The following is a 20,763-nucleotide window of genomic DNA, read 5'->3' as shown; positions in this document are numbered from 1 at the left end:
TACATCACCAAACGGGTTGTGCATGTAAATCAGTTCACGCTCAGAGTTCATGTTTCTCCCACATCTTTACAAGTCCGTCTATCAAGATTGCCCTTCCTGGCCTGTCTGAGACATCCTTTGGAAATGGTGAACACCTTGGCTCCTGCAGCCAAAGGCCTGCCTGCAACATTCAGACCTAGATCTGTGCTCATTTGACAGGTCAGCTTGGCCACGCAACAGACACTTATCAAACCGATTTGCAGAGGGGCGACCTTCCAGGAATTTCCTGCTACCGTGACCTGAGGGGGGGGGCGGCTCTAGGAGCCAAACCTCTCCTGCTGTATCGCTCTCTGTTTTATTTCAGCCATGCGGTTTACGCACGTCTGCATGTCTGTGCGTCTGCATTTTATTTATGGCACCTTAGACTTCTTGCAACGAAGCGAAACAGGTTGCAAGCCGGACAACTGCCCGTCCCCCACCGGACAGCCTTCACCCACCCCTTTCCGCTGCGCCTTGGCGCCTGCCAGAGGCTCCCGGTCCCACCCCTTGCTGGCGAGAGCCCTGGTGTTGGTGTCTGTTTCAGGGCCAGGCGCGCGTCCGCCTCCCGTCCCGTCCGCGCCCCTGGGGAGGAAGAAGCATAATTTGCGTCCGCTTGCTTCCTGGAGGGGACTATCCCGCTCGCCCCCTCCTGCGCTCCTTCCTCCCCGCTCCGGCTGCCCTGTGCGTATTTGCGCGCGGAGGTTCGGGAGGTGATGGTCATATAACTATGCGAGCCATGCTTCAGGGAGATGGCCAGGGCGAACCAGCGCGGGAAGGGTTAACACCGAAGTGTGCAGAGCCTGGGAAGGACGCGCAGCCCAGCCGGGTAAGCCGGAGTGGAGGGCGAAGGGGCAGGCAGTGGCCTCAGCCAGGACTAGCAGCTTGACCAATTTGGAGAGGGCAGCGGGAGGTGGCTTTTCTTGTGCGTGACTCCGCGGAGCGCTGCGAAGCTTTCTCACAGTCGGTTCCAAGAGGGTTTCTATATTTGAGCATTTAAAAGGGGTGGGAGGCGCTCCCGGGCCGTTTGCCTGCCAAAAGTCTAAGCCAGGCAGCCGGGGAGGGTGGCGCTTGACTTGCAGAGGCGGCACGGAGGAAGCGGCCAGGAGCAGCGTTTACCCATGCGCGGTTGCAATTCTCTTTTTAATTCCGCGGGCTATGAAAAGTAAAACGCGAGAGGGGCAAGGAGATGCAGACATATAGATCCGAGCACCAGCCCCCCACCCCAGCCCCCGCTCGGTGGCTTTGCATGCGAAAAAGCCTGGGGTTCATCCTTGTCATCTCCGCTTACAAGGATTTCAGGTGGTATCTGCGGAACTCGCTGCAGCAGGGGGCAGTGAGGGCCACTGGCTTGGATGGAGAAGAAGTCTCTCAGCTCTGCCTCCACATCTGGAGACACCAATGCTTCCAAATGCTGGTTGCTGGAGACTACAGGAGTGGAGAGTTGCTGTTGAATTTGGGTCCTGAGTGTGGGTTTTCGCTTTGGAACATTTGACTGGCCGCTGTGAGAACAGGATACTGGGCGAGATGGGCCTCTGGTCTGATCCAAAAGTCTCTTATGTTTTTATGTGGTGGGAAAGTGTGCTATTTAGATAGCCTGACCTACCTCACAGGGTTGTTGTGAGGAATGGAGAGGAGGAGAACCGCGTATCCACTTTGAGCTCCTTGGAGGAAAAAAGTCAGGGTACCGGTATAAATGTAACAATAAGAAACATTTGTACATTGAGGGCTGTATCTGAGACACACTGCTCTTATCGCTGACAGGTCTTGATGTGGAAAGCGGAAGCAGCCCTAAGGGAGAGCATGTGCAGAGTGCTGTTCCTCATGGGGGCAGTGCAGGTACCTGCACTAGCCCAGGGTCAGGCCAGGCTCAAGATGTTTTGCTGCTTGAGGCAAAGGACGCAAGATGCCCATTTTATGGGCATAAGCCGGCCAGACTGAAGATATAGCCTCACGGCAACTCTGACACCACAACATCTTCCAACCCCTTAAGGGAGCCAGGCTAGCTTAGAGGGCTTAGGGCAGAACTCTACCCTTTAGCCCCAGAGATGGGGAACCTTTTTCAGGCTGGGGGCCGCATTGCCTTCTAACCAACATTCCAGGGGCCACATGTCAGAGGTGAGCAGGGCTGGATTGAGGTTTCATGAGGCCCTAAGCTACTGAAGGCAATGGGGCCCTTTATATGTCTAGCTGTCCTTTGTCGCTGTTTTGTGGACCTAATAGGTATCTAAAGCCATTTGCACATAACAAAATATGTATTTTATCAAAGTGATTGTTGAACTGAAATACAGTTAAGAAGAAGTATTAATAGTGAAATACAATTAAGAAGTATATTGATAGTGAAATAATTATTAAGCTGTAACTTAAAATGATTTTTTATTCATAACAAACTTAATAATGCAGACACATTGGCATTTGGCAGTAACAAAAGTTCCTTTAGAACAGGCATCCCCAAACTTCGGCCCTCCAGATGTTTTGGGCTACAATTCCCATCTTCCCCGACCACTGGTCCTGTTAGCTAGGGATCATGGGAGTGGTAGGCCAAAACATCTGGAGGGCCGAAGTTTGGGGATGCCTGCTTTAGAAACACAATTTACAAAGACTCATAATCCAGTCTCTAAAAACTTGCTATAACATGAAATAATAATTGTAGGTTTTATTTTATTTGTTTTTTATCTTATATTTTAGAAATGTACACCCACATTTTTCTCTTTAATTTTTTTTTTGGGGGGGGGCAAGAGAGTACGTATAAGCTGAACAAGCTATAGCTTGTTTAGCTTATACATCTATCCGGCACTGGAGGTGACCAGGGGCTAGGAACAAAAGTGGAGGGGGCAACAAATGTAGGCTAGTTTCTAGACACACTTGCACACTCCTCTCTCCATCATCCACCCAGGAAAATAAAGGCATTCTCAGAGTTCCAGGGGAGCACCTTCCAGCTGTGCAGAAACACTCAAGGAAGGTGAAAAGCAGAAGCAGCGATGGGCAGAAGCTGTGCTATCATCAGGCCAACTGGGCAGCAGCGTTGGGCACAGACCTCCGAGGGGTGGGCACAATTTCATAAAGGTTCGTTTTTGTTTTATCAATGCTGTGAACTTAACACCAGCAGCATGAAGACTTCCAAAGCCCATGGTGTTGCTGCGCTAGGGAAAACTTCTTTTCGTGGCACAGCAAAAGCTCCTGGATAATGTGCCAGATGTTTCCTTTGCTCTAAGGACCCTCCGCACACTTCCAGAATCAGTGGCGAGTGGGGAACGCAAAGCTCGAGCTTGCGGAACTGCCTTGTTTAGTCGTTTAGTCGTGTCCGACTCTTCGTGACCTCACGGACCATAGCACGCCAGGCACTCCTGTCTTGCACTGCCTCCCGCAGTTTGGTCAAACTCATGTTCGTAGCTTCGAGAACACTGTCCAACCATCTCGTCCTCTGTCGTCCCCTTCTCCTAGTGCCCTCAATCTTTCCCAACACCAGGGTCTTTTCCAGGGAGTCTTCTCTTCTCATGAGGTGGCCAAATATTGGAGCCTCAGCTTCAGGATCTGTCCTTCCAGGGAGCACTCAGGGCTGATTTCCTTCAGAATGGAGAGGTTTGATCTTCTTGCAGTCCATGGGACTCTCAAGAGTCTCCTCCAGCACCATAATTCAAAAGCATCAATTCTTCAGCAATCAGCCTTCTTGATGGTCCAGCTCTCACTTCCATACATCACTACTGGGAAAACCATAGCTTTAACTATACAGACCTTTGTAGGCAAGGTGATGTCTCTGCTTTTTAAGATGCTGTCTAGGTTTGTCATTGCTTTTCTCCCAAGAAGCAGGCGTCTTTTAATTTCGTGACTGCTGTCACCATCTGCAGCCATGCCTAGGGTGCAAAATAGCCCGGTGATAGGTGCAGCCTGGAGAGAGCGCTGAAGGCCGGGTAGAGAGGCCTGTGGTTCCTCCCACCTGCTGTAACACCTTCCCACTGTTCTGCCCCCCTCTGCCCTGAATCTGCCACCTGAGGCCATTGCCTCCCTCTGCCTCATGGTAGGACTGCTTTGGAGGTTCCATAATGTGCAAGTTGTTGATCACTGTGAGGACAGGATGCTGGACTAGCCGGGCCATAATGCCTGCTGGCCCCACCTTGCTCCCCACACCTCCAGGATTTCATGTGCACACAAGACTCTGCCTTCCTGCATCCACAGGCTCAATCGGCAAGCTTTTATTTTAGGAATGAAACCCGTCTCTCAAGAAGCACTTTTCATGGACTAAAATACGCAGCAGTTCTAGACTGTGTGAGGACTACGCAGGGGATAAAAAAACTAAGCACTCGATTGACTCAAGTTAATAGATTAGACAACTGGGCCAAAGCAAACAAGATGAATTTTAACAAGGAGAAATGTAAAGTACTACACTTGGGCAAAAGAAAATGAAAGGCACAAATACAGGATGGGAGACACCTGGCTTGAGAGCAGTGCATGTGAAAAGGATCTAGGAGTCTTGGTAGACCACAAACTTGACATAAGTCAGCAGTGTGATGCAGCAGCTAAAAAAGCCAATGCAATTCTGGGCTGCATCAATAGGAGTATAGCGTCTAGAAGATCAAGGGAAGTAATAGTACCACTGTATTCTGCTCTGGTCAGACCTCACCTGGAGTACTGTGTCCAGTTCTGGGCACCACAGTTCAAGAAGGATACAGACAAGCTGGAACGTGTCCAGAGGAGGGCAACCAAAATGGTCAAAGGCCTGGAAACAATGCCTTATGAGGAACGGCTTAGGGAGCTGGGTATGTTTAGCCTGGAGAAGAGAAGGTTAAGGGGTGATATGATAGCCATGTTCAAATATATAAAAGGATGTCATATAGAGGAGGGAGAAAGGTTGTTTTCTGCTGCTCCAGAGAAGTGGACACAGAGCAATGGATTCAAACTACAAGAAAGAAGATTTCACCTTAACATTAGGAAGAACTTCCTGACAGTAAGAGCTGTTCGGCAGTGGAATTTGCTGCCAAGGAGTGTGGTGGAGTCTCCTTCTTTGGAGGTCTTTAAGCAGAGGCTTGACAGCCATATGTCAAGAATGCTTTGATGGTGTTTCCTGCTTGGCAGGGGGTTGGACTGGATGGCCCTTGTGGTCTCTTCCAACTCTATGATTCTATGATTCTATTCTATGATTCTATGACTCTGGAACAAAATATATGTGTGCTGCCATAATACTAAGGGATGAGCAATACCAGAAGCAGGTGACGTTGCTCTCAGACAGTGCGTGGAAGCAAAGAGCTGGCCAAGCCCTTCCCGGGTGCCACGGCCTGTGCCCTGCTTGGACAAGTGCCCAGGGGAACTTCAGGGTGCCAGCCAAGTAGGTGAAGTTTGGTAAAGCATTAATGGACGTGTCCAGGTCCCTGGCTGTGTCATCATCGCCTTCTCTTGTTGCCGCAATGAATCACACAGCACTCTCGTTCCTTCCAGAAATGTGTCTGCCGTCCCCCAGCGGGGGTGCCTCCGATTGGCCTAATTACTTCCTGCCGTTGGGACAGGGAAGAAAAGGGTTAAAAGGGGGTAACAGGATCAGTTGAAGAAATTTGGGCACCAGAGGCGATCTCCAAAATGGCACGTCCTCCCACCAGGGAAGATGGGGTGAGTGGAGATGGACATCAGGAACCAGGGAGGAATTGATTGAATCAACCTTACCAGACACTTGAAGTGGGAATCAAAGGCCATTTGGGCGGGGTGGGGTGGGGTGGGGGCTCTGCTCTGAATCACGCTGGGAGGGTGCAAAGCCCAGGAGGCCCCAGAAGCCAGCCCTTTCAATATCCTCCCTGGGGTGGCAGGAGACTGGGCCGGCCCTGACAGGTAACCAAGATGAGGACCAAGAGGCAGTGTCCGGCTACGAGCCTCAGTCAGTTAAAAGCTCTTTGCAACCAAGAGGCTGTTAAAGGAAGGTGCCAAGTGGTCCTTCCCAGTCAATGCCCTCCCTTCTGTCCCACAGGGTTCCTGACTGAGCTGGGGGGGGGCACCACCACGAAGACTCCGTATGCAGCAGCCTTCCTCTGGAGCTCTCTGGATGTTTTGGGACTACAACTCCCATCAGCCCCTGCCAGCAGAGCCAGGCTCCAGCTAGTCACAGCATCACATGGCTTGTGCTGGTGGGAGTTGTAGTCCAAAATATTTGGGGCGTCCCACGATAGGGAAGGAAGCACTGGATCTTGGAGCCGCAACCCCCCATACTTCAGATAGTGGGACCACTTTGAAGGGAGCCTTCGCAGTGCAGGGGTTATTGTTATGTATGTGTTATGTATTATTCTAGGGACCCAGGTGGTGCTGTGGGTTAAACCACAGAGTCTAGGGCTTGCTGATCAGAAGATCGGCGGTTCGAATCCCTGCAACGGGGTGAGCTCCCGTTGCTCGGTCCCAGCTCCTGCCCACCTAGCAGTTCAAAAGCACATCAAAGTGCAAGTAGATAAATAGGGACCGCTCCGGCGGGAAGGTAAACGGCGTTTCCGTGCGCTGCTCTGGTTCGCCAGAAGCAGCTTTGTCATGCTGGCCACATGACCCAGAAGCTGTCTGCGGACAAACGCCAGCTCCCTCGGCCTCTAGAGCGAGATAAGCGCCACAACCCCAGAGTCGGACACGACTGGACCTGATGGTCAGGGGCCTCTTTACCTTTTATGTATTATTCTGTTCTTATATTGTAAAACATCCTGTGATCCTCGAATGAAGGGCAATACAGACATTCGACAACAACAGCAACTGAATTGCAGGCACAATAGGGCTGTTCTATTCTGCAGCCCTCTGTGAAAATATGTGCTTCTAAAATTATCTGCAGCCACTTTCCAGCTGCTGACACCAGATCCATCGCAAGCAGCATGTGAAATTTCTCCCCACACCCTCCACACCCCTGCTTTTGCTGCTATATTATCCCTCCAGTCCAAGAAGCTGAGGTTGGCATGCGCGGAAATATATATACATACATACACACACACACATACACTGTTTCCTTTCACAACACCCCTGCAAGGGAGGTTATAGGCTGAGGGAAGTTTCCACACTACAGTTCACAGGGTGGGGTGGGGTGGGGTGGGGTGGGGGAATCTGAACAAGCATCTGTCCAGCCTGGGTTGTGGGCTGCATGCCAGGAGAGGGCAGAGCCAGAATTAAGAACAGGTGGAGACGTTGGCAAAAGTATCCTGTATTAATTAATCCAGAATAACGACCGCCCTGCGTCCATTTTTGCCATGGTCACCTCAGATTAAAATTCCCAAACTTCGGTGAGTCTACTTAAGAGTAAGCGGTTCTACTGAGAAAACCACCATCCTGATTCCCCACCCCACCCTGGCAAGATAAGATGGCCTTGGCTGTTGAATGAACATTCGGCTCTGATTTTTTTGCAGGAAAGTAAGAAGGTGTTGCCAAAGCAAGTGTGATCCCACACTTTCCAGGACATTTTCCTGTGATTTATTACAAAAAAACACCCTGATCTTTTTGGGGAAGTGGGTTTGTTGTGCAAGATCTCCCAGTTCACTATAATTTCACAACCTGGATTTGTTGTTATGTGATTGAACCCTGCCCTCAAACAGCAGCAGATTGGGCAGGCTTTCAGTTTGAAGCGGTAACTCAAAAAGGGCTAGAATCTTGCTTTTACTTTATTTTTTAAAGAAAGATGCATTCTGATCGCAATATTCTATTCTTTATGTGCGTGGGATCTTGAAACATTTGAAGTCCTTCTCTCTCTCTCTCTCTCTCTCTCTCTCTCTCTCTCTCTCTCTCTCTCTCTCTCTCTCCCTCTCCCTCTCCCTCTCCCTCTCCCTCTCCCTCTCCCTCTCCCTCTCTCTCTCCCTCTCTCTCTCTGTCACACACACACAAACACACCACTGCTGCCTGGAAAGTTGTGATTACGCCCAATTTACAGCTGGGGAATTGAGGTCAGGAAAGGTGATTGAAGAGTCCTTGACTAAGCTTGCTTTCCTCAACCACATATTCTCTTCTGGTTCTTTGTTATCCACCGCAAAAAACTTCCATCGCCTCTTTTGAACACTTGACAGACTCTGGACGTTGTCATGACACCCTGGTCAGTTTGACACCCTGTTCAGAAATTGTACTTTAGCCAAAACTCCACTTGGTGTCAAAGGAAGAGAGAGAGAGAGAGAGAGAGAGAGAGAGAGAGAGAGAGAGAGAGAGAGAGAGAGAGAGAGAGAGAGAGAGCGAGCTTTCTCTGGGTGTGCCAAACCCCTGATCTTGCATAAAATGAACATAGCAATTCCTTGGTCAAGACATTAAGAAGCTCGTGTTTAGAGAGGAATTTAGCATCCTCCCAACTCCCATGATGGAATTTGCAAGGCAGGCAGTGACCCCCCCCCCCAGTGGGAGCAAGGCAACCCGCTAGGATTTCACTGTGGAAACTCTCTGCTGTTTGAATATAGGGCTGAAATTTGCTGGCCAGATTAGAGAGTGCTAGAGAAACTGCAGAAGGGATAGTAGAATCATAGAATCATAGAGTTGGAAGAGACCACAAGGGCCATCCAGTCCAACCCCCTGCCGAGCAGGAAACACCATCAAAGCATTCCTGACATATGCCTGTCAAGCCTCTGATTAAAGACCTCCAAAGAAGGAGACTCCACCACACTCCTTGGTAGCAAATTCCACTGCCGAACAGCTCTTACTGTCAGGAAGTTCTTTCTAATGTTTAGGTGGAATCTTCTTTCTTGTAGTTTGAATCCATTGCTCCGTGTCCGCTTCTCTGGAGCAGCAGAAAACAACCTTTCTCCCTCCTCTATATGACATCCTTTTATTCATGTCCAGCAGCTCCACAGACCCTCCCAGGTCAGAGGCAGTAGGCACTGGGGCGGGGGGGGGGGGCGCAGAGGACAAACCTGCAGCCGCCCAGCTGGGGGTGATTGCACCTTTAGCCCCAAACACTTGGAGGGTGGCAAAGCCTGCAGTAGGGGAACGCAGACGTCTGCTATATATTACAGAGGTCAGCAAACTTTTTCAGCAGGGGGCCGGTCCACTGTCCCTCAGACCTTGTGGGGGGCCAGACTGTATTTTGGGGGGAAATATGAACGAATTCCTATGCCCCACAAATAACCCAGAGATGCATTTTAAACAAAAGGACACATTTTTACTCATGTAAAACATGCTGATTCTCGGACTGTCCGCGGGCTGGATTTAGAAGGCGATTGGGCCGGATCCGGCCCCCGGGCCTTAGTCTGGGGACCCTTTGTATTAGACCACTGGTCCATCTAGCTCAGCATACTCTACTCTGACTGGCAGAAGCTCCCAGAATTCTTTGAGTGCTTTAAATGCAGGATGAGGATAAATAAACACAAATATTAAATAAATATCACACACAGTGATAAACAAGAAAGGATGGACTTCACTTGCAGGAATACAAATTATTAAATGTGTTATTACAAATGAAAGTTAAGAACATTGTAGCTGTTGTATAAGAGATTATGATGAAGACTGAAATGTAATTGGATTAAATAAGACTCTGGAAGCAGAATTAAATGAAATTATCTTACCTTGAAATCTAGCACGCTGGGCCCCGTCTAAAATGTGTAATTGGCCTTTTAACTGATTGATATTTGAATTGGAATGGTGATTTGGTATTGATACAATGTGGCATATATCGGGTTTCTTAAAATTGATAATTAATAAAAATTATTTTCAGAGGTGATGTATGGAAGTGAGAGCTGGACCATAAAGAAGGCTGATCGCCGAAGAATTGATGCTTTTGAATTATGGTGCTGGAGGAGACTCTTGAGAGTCCCATGGACTGCTAGAAGATCAAACCTATCCATTCTTAAGGAAATCAGCCCTGAGTGCTCCCTGGAAGGACAGATCGTGAAGCTGAGGCTCCAATACTTTGGCCACCTCATGAGAAGAGAAGAATCCTTGGAAAAGACCCTGATGTTGGGAAAGATTGAGGGCACTAGGAGAAGGGGACGACAGAGGACAAGATGGCTGGACAGTGTTCTCGAAGCTACGAACATGAGTTTGACCAAACTGCGGGAGGCAGTGCAAGACAGGAGTGCCTGGCGTGCTATGGTCCATGGGGTCACGAAGAGTCGGACACGACTAAACGACTAAACAACAACAATTTTCAGAGTTTAATGCAGGATGTGGATGTCTTCAAAGTGTGAAAAGCCAGCTATGCTGTGTTTTTGGGGGAGGCTTTCCTGCGCATTTCTGCAGAGTGGGGCCCTTGACCTGTGCCCCAAAGTCCTCCCTCGAGTGCGCCACTTGGACAGGGGTGCAATGCTCCCCTTATGCCCTTATGAATTTCCCAGAGGCATCCAGTTCACCATTGCCGGATGCTGGCCAAAGAGAACACCTTCTGATCTACCATTTAAAGATCTGATCCTTAACATTTTCTTATATTTGCATTAGAGAAGGCAGGGTTTGCTACCTTTGCGGGGTGTGGCTATGTTCAAGAGGTGCTCTCCTCACCTGCTGGCATCTCGTTTCCAGGTGAAACCAGCCTTGCCTCTCCACCGGAAAGTTTGCTATGCGCTTGGAGGCGCCCCCTACCAGCTCACAGGAAACGCAGTCGGGTTTTTCCTCCAGATCTTCTTGCTGGATGTCGTGCAGGTGAGCCTTCATCCTGGGACTCAGCTACAGTACAGCAGTCAAAAAAGCAGCAATTTGAATGAGTTATAAAAATGCAACACCAGATGGCGCCAGACAGCACAAAACCTTTCCATAGCATTTTTCCATAGGTTTTTTTTTCTTTTGTTATAACGATTTAATTTCTGATTTATTTATAGCATTTTTTTCCTGTGTACAGATCCACCCCTGGTTTGTTGCAGGGAGATGAAATGTTGTTTTCTTAATATGATGATGGTGGTGATGATATTATTATTATTATTATTATTATTATTATTATTATTATTATTTATACCCCGCCCATCTGGGCGACTTCCAGCAGAATACTAAAATACAATGATTCATCAAATATAAAAGCTTCCCTAAACGGGGCTGCCTTCAGATGTCTTCTAAAAGTCCGATAGTTGTTTATTTCTTTGACATCTGATGGGAAGGCGTTCCACAGGGCGACCGCCACCACTGAGAAGTCCCTCTGCCTGGTTCCCTGTAACATCGCTTCTCACAGTGAGGGAACTGCCAGAAGGCCCTCGGTACTGGATCTCAGTGTCTGGGATGAATGATGGGGGTGGAGACGCTCCTTCAGGTATACTGGACCGAGGCCGTTTAGGGATTTAAAGGTCAGCACCAACACTTTGAATTGTGCTCAGAGACGTACTGGGAGCCAATGTAGGTCTTTCAGGACCATGTTATGTGGTCCCGGCGGCCACTCCCAGTCACCAGTCTAGCTGCCGCATTCTGGATTAATTGTAGTTTCTGGGTCACCTTCAAAGGTAGCCCCACAGAGAGTGCATTGCAGTAGTCCAAGTGGGAGATAACCGGAGCATGCACCACTCTGGCGAGACAGTACACGGGCAGGGAGGGTCTCATCCTGCGTACCAGATGGAGCTGCTAGACAGCTGCCCTGGACACAGAATTGACCTGCGCCTCCATGGACAGCTGTGAGTCCAAAATGACTCCCAAGCTGCACACCTGCTCCTTCTGATTTGCACACAAGGAGGTTTGAGGATGTTGCATTATTATCCCATGTTTTCCTGTGCATTTATCTGTCATTTTCCTTATTGCAAAAATTCTGGGTTTTGTGGAAGTCGCACAAGACCTCTCTTCAATCAACTCCAATAGCACAGCCTCAATTTGCTATTTTGTGATTAGGCCACATTCAGGGCATTCATTTAAAGCAGTGTGATGCCACTTCAAACAGTCATGGATTCCCCCAAAGAATTCTGGGAGCTGTAGTTTGTTAAAGGAGCCCACCCCAGAACTATAGCTTTGAACAATCATTCCTTCTTTCCAGGGAACTCTGGGAACTGTAGTTCCGGGAGAGAAATAGGGCTCTCCTTAACAATTCTCAGCACCCTTAACAAACTACAATTCCCAGAGTTCCCTGGAAAGAAGAAATGACTGTTTAAAGTGGTAACAAAGTGTTTTAAATGTATGGTAGGAATGTGGCTTTATCCCACCTGAAAATAGCAGTGGTTTGGAAATGCCCTTTATCAGAAGCCGGACTCGGATTCTTTGCTCATGTGATGTGGGTGGGATGCATCTCCGTGCTTTCCAGCCCTTGAAATTTATTTTATTTGGTTTTTTTCATAAAATGTACATACCACTTGACTGCGGAAAACCTCAAAGCGGTTTACAGAAATAATAAAACAGCAGAATTATTAGCAAAAGCAATTACAACATTCAAAAAATTCACATCAGCAATAAACTAAACATTCTAGATATCTGGGGAGGCCTGCCTAAACAAGAAAAAAAATGTTTTTAGTAGGCGCTGAAAAGAGGGAAGGAGCCTGTCTTGATGTCAATAGGCAGGGAGTTCCGAAGTGTCGGCGCTGCGACACTAAATAATCAACTTCGAAATGTTGTTAGAGTTGATGCTCCAGGTCTTTCCACACTGCCTAACAGATTCTTGATCGTAATGTATTTTAATCTTTGTTGGAAGCCGCCCAGAGTGGCTGGGGAAACCCAGCTGGATGGGCGGGGTACAAATTTATTATTATTATTATTATTATTATTATTATTATTATTATTATTCTAGCTGGAGCCTTTCCATGCTTCGCTGATCCTTTTCCTGGGGAAAGCCTGGGATGCTGTGGCTGACCCCGCCGTCGGATTCCTGGTCAGCAGAAGCCCCCGCCGGAGGTGGGGCAAACTGATCCCCTGGTGAGTGAGAGGGGAAAGGGGGCAACAGGGTAGATCTGTTGGTGTTTTGCAGGAAAGATCAAGGGGCAGCCTGGTCATAAAAGAATAGAATAGAATAGAATAGAATAGAATAGAATAGAATAGAATAGAATAGAATAGAATAGAATAGAAATTTATTCGCCAAGTACTTACATACTTGGAATTTGCTTTGGCTAATTTTACAATGTAAACGTACTTTATACAAAATATCTGTTAAATATCTTGTGTGAGGATTGGAGTGTGCGTTAAGCGGGTCGCTTCTCATAGAACAGTGGATTTGGAAGGGACAAAAAGAAAAAAGACTGTCTAGTAGTCCAACCCCCAGCAATGGGAAGCACGTAATCCTTGGGATAGCTCAGTCCATAGAGCATGAGACTCTGAATCGCAGGGTTGTGGGTTCAAGTCCGGCACTGGGCAAAAGATTCCTGAGTTGCAGGGGGTTGGACCAGATGAGCCCAAAGGACCAAAATCGCCGCTTGCACACACCTCAGGTGTTAGCACATGGGAAGCTATATCGAGGCCCATCTCCCTCAGTATTGCCTACACTGACTGGCAGCAGCTTCCCGGGGTTCCGGATGGGGATCTCTCCTAATCCTACCTGGAAATGACGCGGAAAGAGCCTGGGACCTTCTGAGAAGATGCTCTGCGGCTGAGCTCCAGCCCTTCCCTCAAGACAAGGGCGCAGAACCTTTTTAGCTCCACGGGCCAAATTTGGCAGTTTTAACAGGTCTCCCCTCTTCCCCCTTTATATCTTCAACCTCAGAGATTTAAAGGGAGAAGAGGAGGGAGGTTGGCCGAAGTCTTTGTGAGCTCTTCCTTTCCCCTCCTTTTGAACCAGTTGAAGCTGAACCTTCAGGGACGGATGCTGGCATGTTCCTGCTGTGGCCTGACGGTTGCAGCCTCCCTTGTGGCTGGAGCCCTGACTTAACATACTGCGCCAGCGATCAGACCCCTGGTTTCACATCCTGGTTCCGCAGCTTTCCTAGAGGGAGCTCCACGTGTTGGACTCCTGCCTGTCACTTGGCAAACAAAGACTTCCACCTTGGACATCCAGCCCGCCATTGCCCACTCTTCCAATAATTGTGACGAATTCCCAATTGCAGCGGAACCTCCAGATACAGGAATAGTCTATCTCTGAACACCAGATTTTTTTGGGGGGGGGTGGCACAGTCACTGCAATGCCCCCCCCCGCCACTGCTTCTTGCCTGGCGGCATCTACGTAGCCGGCTGCTCTTAGCAACGACAGCCCTGCAAGGCGGTCCTTACGCTCTCTTCTTCTCCTTGCAGGGCCGTCTTCTCCACGCCATTCGGGGTTTTCTTCTACACTATGCTCTGGTTCGTCCCCTCAGATTCCCTCTCTGTGTCACTGAAGTTCTTTTGGTATTTGGTCATGTACTGCCTCTTCCAGACCTGCATGAGTGTAAGCGCTTGTGCCTGCGATGGATGGATGGATGGATGAATGGATGGATGAATGAATGAATGTTCCCTTCAGCCATTCATGTATTTATTGATGCTGAGGTTTATATATAGACAAGGCGCGTCCTGCAGTTCAAGGTGGGCTTTGTAGACCAGGAGGGTAAAAGACACACAGACACACAGACACACACACACACACACACACACACACACACACCACACAGCGGGGAGTTTTAAATGAAAGCCACATTTCAAAAAAGCTACAAGCAGGCATTGCTAAGAGCCCAACTCACAACATTGATTATGATATGATTTTATTTACGGTCGAGGACCAGCTCTTAAAAATAACATTTAAAAAAAGGGAAAGGAAAAAATAAAATAAAATAGAATGAATCCCTTTGAAAGAACAATTTCAGGGAGCGTAACATATATGACACCTTGAACAACATTTAAAATGAATTGTAAATTATATATACAATGCTAAAAATTGTAACCCTTAAAATAGAAGCTGCAGAAAACTGAGCCTAGCTCGCTCGGTGTACCATATTTTGGGAAATTCAGATGGACTCGGGGGAAAGTCTGTGTCTGCATATTTGGGCACAGAATCTGGCGACCACCCTGGTTATCTTCTGGTCTTTGACACAACATTGATTAACTGCAACTACATATTTAATGCGTCCAATATGTTTTCTTCCTTTCTTTTTGTTGTTGTTAAATAGCAGTCATTGGGTGGTGGGGTTAAATTGGGCCGCGGCACACGTTCTATTTATTTATTTCATGAAATTTATACCGTGCTGGATGGATTGTAAACATGCAAACCTTCGAGCGGTTTGCAAAAGAAACGGAGCAAGAAAATTATTGGTTGAAAACAATAATTTAAAACATTTTCTTAAAAAATTGAAATCCGTGATAAGCCCCAAAGCAGATTGAAACAAACGCCTACAGTCTACATATCTGGGCAGAAAGCATTTGAAGAGTCTTGCGGCAGCTTGAAGATTAAGAAAGTTATTGAGGCAGAAGCTTTACCTGACTCCAGCCCACTTTGTCTGGTGCATCTCTGGAAACTGATTTGTTCATCAGTCCCATTTAAATCAACAAGCCTTTTGCCTCCAGCAGTGCTGAATCCTAAACTCTGTCTATGATGCAAACTCAGGGACTTCTGCTGGTCTGTGGAGGGAGGGTGGTGGTAGCAGAAATCTGCAGAAATATTATTCTGCCTTCCTCCTGGCTTCTAGTGTGGGGAGGGGAGGGGCAGAGGATTTGTGGACCCAAAGGAGGGTCTATAAAGGTAAAGGGACCCCTGACCATTAGGTCCAGTCGTGACCGACTCTGGGGTTGCACACTCATCTCGCAATATTGGCCGAGGGAGCCGGCGTATAGCTTCCAGGTCATGTGGCCAGCTTGACAAAGCCGCTTCTGGCAAACCAGAGCAGCACATGGAAACACCGTTTACCTTCCCACTGTAGCGGTTCCTATTTATCTACTTGCATTTTGACGTGCTTTCGAACTGCTAGGTTGGCAGGAGCTGGGACCAAGCAACGGGAGCTCACCCCGTCACAGGGATTTGAACCGCCGACCTTCTGATCAGCAAGCCCTAGGCTCAGTGGTTTAACCACAGCGCCACCTGGGTCCCAGGAGGGTCTATAATAGCTCCTAACTCTGTTTAAATTGAGCAGGTTTTAACCTGGTCAGGGTCTGGGGGAGCCAAGGGAGGAGGAGGGGAGAACAGCTGTGAGATCAAACTGCAAATCAAAAAGTTTCCACTTTGACTCTTGCCTCTGTTGATCGATCAGGTGGCCTCAGGCAATCTCTCATCCTATCTGCAGCCAGTATCTGCAATATGTATCTGGCCTACCCTGCAGGGTTGTTGTTGACCACAATATAATGAATGTGAAGCGCTTCGAAAACTCTGACGTGCCCCACATACACTAAGGGCTCGTCCGCAATCCTGCCTGCCCCTTGCTTTCTAGGCTCGGATCCGAGTGGGTTTTGCCTTTGCCCCACAGCTTCCCCCCGGAGATCCCACTCTTTGGTGCTAAATCGGAACAAACAGCAATGACCAGATTGCCGTTTGTTCCGATTCAGCACCGAGCCAGGGGTTTTGCTGGGGGAAAGTAGCAGGGCAAATGGAAATGCGGACGCGCATTAAGCGTCGCTACGGTTTTCTGAAGATGTATTGTTGCAACAGTCTGGAGATTATTGCAGGGATCCGACCCCAGAATCTGTGTGCAGAAGCACTGCCTGGCCATTTCCATCCTGACAGATTCCCTCCTTTACCTTTACCTCCTTTTAGTGCTACCACGTCCCTTATTCCTCGCTGACCATGTTCCTAGGAGGGAGTCAGATGGACCGCGACTCTGCGACCGCCTACAGTAAGTTGCCATTGATCTGGAAATGCAGCGCCAGTCTTGCTTGTGCTCTGAGAGGAAGAATCTCTACAGGGACTTTCTAGTCTGGAAAAAATAATAGAATCATAGAGTTGGAAGGGACAAGCAAGGACCCTCTAGCCCAGGGGTCAGCAAACTTTTTCAGCGGGGGGCCGGTCCACTGTCCCTCAGATCTTGTGAAGGACCGGACTATTTTTTTTGGGGGGGGGATGAACGAATTCCTATGCCCCAGAAATAACCCAGAGATGCATTTTAAATAAAAGGACACATTCAACTCATGTAAAAACACCAGGCAAGCCCCACAAATAACCCAGAGATGCATTTTAAATAAAAGGACACATTCTACTCATGTAAAAACACCAGGCAAGCCCCACAAATAACCCAGAGATGCATTTTAAATAAAAGCACACATTCTACCCATGTAAAAACACCAGGCAGGCCCCACAAATAACCCAGAGATGCATTTTAAATAAAAGGACACATTCTACTCATGTAAAAGCATGCTGATTCCCGGACCGTCCGCGGGCTGGATTTAGAGGGTGATTGGGCCAGATCCAGCCTTAGTTTGTCTACCCATGCTCTAGTCTAGCCCAAACCTCTGCAATGTAGGGATCTTTTGCCCAACGTGGGACCCGACCCTGAGATTAAGAGTCTCACATTCTACCGACTGAGCTACCCCATCAGTTCATTTGTCCTGCCCTGGTGTCATTGCCTGAGGCCTGGTGTGACAGTAACAAGGTGGAGATTACACTGATTAATTAAGGAGGATTTTACAGAGGGCGAACCTTTCTGTGCAAGGATGACCCTTGAGTATTTCATAGAATCATAGAATTTTAGAGTCGGGAGGGAACCTAAGCGTCATCTAGTCCAACCCCCTGCAATGCAGGAATTTCAGCTAAAGCATCCATGGCAGGTGGCCATCCAACCTCTGCTTAAAAGCCTCCATCCAAGGAAGGAGAGAGTCCACCACCATTCCACTGTCAAACGGCTCTTACTGTCAGAAAGTTCTTCCCGAATTTAGTCGGAACCTCCTTTCTTGTAACTTGAAGCCATTGGTTCAAGCTTGTCAACATCCTTTTTAAGGATGGCCCTGCATACTACCTGTCCGTGGGACTGTTCCCTTGTGTTGCATGCCACTTTAGATGAAATCCTGAATATTTGTGGTGCCCAGTAGTTGACATGATCATCCTGCTAGCACGATTACAACTGGATGCAACAACATGTACTGTTTATTGGTTAAACCCAGGGGTAGGGAACCTCTTCCAACGTGAGGGCCACTTTTGCTTCTGGGTGCTCAGCTTCCCAGGGGCCACGTGGCAGTGCTGGGAGGGGCCGGAGGCAAAAGAGGGTGGAGTCACAGGTGTGACATCCCCTTTTGTAAAGCAGGCTAGGTTCCAGCCATGCAAAATCCGGAGGTGTAGAAACATCTTAGGGAGCTGGGTATGTTTAGCCTGGAGAAGAGAAGGTTAAGGGGTGATATGATAGCCATGTTCAAATATATAAAAGGATGTCATATGGAGGAGGGAGAAAGGTTGTTTTCTGCTGCTCCAGAGAAGCGGACACGGAGCAATGGATTCAAATTTCAAGAAAGAAGATTCCACCTAAACATTAGGAAGAACTTTGCTACCAAGGAGTGTGGTGGAGTCTCCTTCTTTGGAGGTCTTTAAGCAGAGGCTTGACAGGCATATGTCAAGAATGCTTTGATGGTGTTTCCTGCTTGGCAGGGGGTTGGACTGGATGGCCCTTGTGGTCTCTTCCAACTCTACGATTCTATGATTCTATCTGCAGACGCCACTCTGATCTCCATCCAGGCCCCCCACCCTGGTTTAGAGCTGTGCTGTGAGTCCTTTCCACATGCCTCTCTCTCCTCCTTTTCCATGGCTTTTGGCAGGGATGGGAGTGGAGATGTTGAGCACCCTGGTGGGATCGGGTGTCCAGGGACAAATCGTCGGGAGTCACCACGCCAGCATGAGGAAGAGGTGCGATGTGGCTAATGGCACCCTGGCAGACAACAGCTCTCTGCTTCCGGACGTGCTGGAGAATACGGTAAGGTAGGGTTATCAGACGTCCCTGGTTCCCGGGGACAGTCCCCGGATTTGCAAATCTGTCCCCGGACAAATTCTGTCCGCGGAATGTCCCCAGGTTTGCAAATTTGAGCCCGGCAGCAGCAGCCTCAGCAGCCCGCAGCCAGCCTGGTAGTGCAGTTGGCTCTGGCTGGCTTCAGGAGCTGCTCGCTGCCGTAGCGCCTGCCATTTTTCCTCTCCGGAAGTCCCCATACGATGTGTCTTGTGCGCAACACATCCTGAGAAGGAGCAATAGTGGGGGGTGATTTTCTTCCCTCTTCTCTTCCGGCCAGTAAATGGTTTTCTCTGTTTCCCTTTCAGCGCACGGCGTATGTTGTCGCCTCCCTAGTGCTGGGCTCCCTTTATTTCCTTTCCTGCTTGGTCCTCTTCTTGGGAGTGAAAGAGCAGCCAGGTAAACATCTAACTGTTTCATATATTTGGCGCTCACTGTGACTTTTCTTGAAGGTTCAGCCCTGGGCCTGGTCACAAGATCCAGGCCACATTCAGATAGATGCTTATCGTGGGATCGCTGTGCCTTATGCATGCAAGTTCTTTGCAAAGTCCAAAATGACCCACCTTTGCTTCTGAAAAAGTTAAAACACACCCATACATTGCTGTTGCCAATGACCCATTTGCAACTTCTGGATTGCCTTCTTGCAATGTTAAGATCCTGTCTGGAAACACCCTGAGAACAAATAAATGCGTTAAATCTATTCTAAAAAGAGTCTCTGGTATGGGTCCAAGAAATTCCTGCATTCTGCAGCCAGGTGCCTCTGGAAAAAGCCCCCAAGCAGGGCTCCAGGGGAGCAACCATCCCCGCTCCTTATTTGGCTCCCAGCAACTGTCGTTCAGAGGTAGACTGCTTCCAAACCAGGAGGCTCCACAGAGCCATCTTGGCTTAATGGCAAATGGTAGGCTGCTCACGTTTGGGCCTTAGTTGCAGGCTGTGTGTGTGTGTGTGTTTCTTTGCAAGGAAAGTTTATTTATATTTTTAAATTTTGATTTTAAAAAGTATAAACATACAACAAAAAAACAATTCAAAATCCAAATACCGAGGTTACTCTGAATCTCTTGACTTCTCCCCATCCCTTCCATGGGTCCAAGTGGTAATATTTATAGCTGTCTATCAATATGTCCACATTTTTGTCCTTCCAAATTATCCATTCTTTCCACTACATCACAAGTGTTGTTAAAATCCTGCTAATGTTTTAACTTGCTTACAATGGTCTTGTAAGTAAATTATAAACTTTTCCCATTCTTTTTTTTTAAAAAAAGTTCTTGCCCTCTTGGTTTCTGAGCTTCCCAGTTAATTTTGCCACTTCAGCATCACAAGTCCATCAACTTGGTTTGCTATTCTATTCTATAGACATCTGAAGGCAGCCCTGTTTAGGGAGGCTATTAATGTTTAATAGATTATTTTATTTTTCTGTTGGAAGCCGCCCAGAGTGGCTGGAGAAACCCAGCCAGATGGGCGGGGTATAAATAAATTATTATTATTATTATTATTATTATTATTATTATTATTATTATTATATTACGTTTGCCTTGGGCATTCTGGTGCAGAAAGGTAATTCAGAAATGGCAAAAATAAATCCATGTTACTGTTCCTTTCTTCCCTCTTTTTTTTTTTGCCAGGACGCTACACCCCTTTGGGGAAGACCAGACTCCCCTTCTTTGCCAGTCTGCGGGCTGTCCTAAGCCATAGCTCATACAACCGGCTCCTTGGAGGTTTCTTGTTGGCATCGCTGGCCTTCCAGGTACAGTAACAACAGGCAGGCACTACCATGGCTGGGTAACAGCTGGGACAAGGCTTTCCTGGGGCAGAAGCGGGACACAATTGCTCAGTGGTACATTGAATTTGCCGGACGGGCCATAGCTCAGCGGTAGAGCACCTGCTTGGCTTGCCGAAGGTTCGATCTCTGGCGTCTCCAGTTAATAGGGTCCATAGCAAGGGATGGGAAAGCCCTTTGCTCCTTCCCTGTTCACTGAGTGGACAATACAGTGGTGCCTCGCTTAACGAATGCCCTGCTTAACGAAATTTCCGCTTAACGAAAGGATTTTTCGAGTGGAGGTTGCCTCGCTAGACGAATTCGTTTTATGAAAAATTCATCTAGCGAATAGCGGTTTCCCATAGG

General features: G+C 48.1%; 1 protein-coding gene across 9 annotated transcripts in view; it reads left to right on the top strand.

Annotated features, from left to right (window-relative positions):
- The first annotated feature begins 525 nt into the window (after window positions 1-525).
- The window catches only part of LOC118088409 (sodium-dependent lysophosphatidylcholine symporter 1), a 34,078-nt gene continuing 13,840 nt past the window's right edge, over window positions 526-20,763 (top strand). The window contains exons 1-8 of one of the 9 annotated variants that reach the window (XM_088674787.1): window positions 526-844; window positions 10,450-10,569; window positions 12,620-12,744; window positions 14,050-14,182; window positions 16,472-16,550; window positions 18,457-18,611; window positions 18,950-19,040; window positions 20,264-20,385. In XM_088674787.1, coding sequence (XP_088530913.1) covers window positions 746-844; window positions 10,450-10,569; window positions 12,620-12,744; window positions 14,050-14,182; window positions 16,472-16,550; window positions 18,457-18,611; window positions 18,950-19,040; window positions 20,264-20,385 — 924 coding nt within the window. In that variant the 5' untranslated portion in view covers window positions 526-745. Of the gene's footprint in view, window positions 845-5,424; window positions 5,617-9,649; window positions 10,570-12,619; window positions 12,745-14,049; window positions 14,183-16,471; window positions 16,551-18,456; window positions 18,612-18,949; window positions 19,041-20,263; window positions 20,386-20,763 lie in introns of those variants that run through there. The other 8 variants (XM_060277373.2, XM_060277375.2, XM_088674784.1 and 5 more) reach the window with 8 other exon arrangements.

This window comes from Zootoca vivipara, chromosome 7 (genome assembly GCF_965207765.1).
Source record: "Zootoca vivipara chromosome 7, rZooViv2.hap1.1, whole genome shotgun sequence".
In the NCBI taxonomy this organism is placed as follows: Eukaryota; Metazoa; Chordata; class Lepidosauria; order Squamata; family Lacertidae; genus Zootoca; species Zootoca vivipara.
Note: the sequence above shows the minus strand (reverse complement) of the source record. Positions and strands in the feature narration are given on the sequence as shown.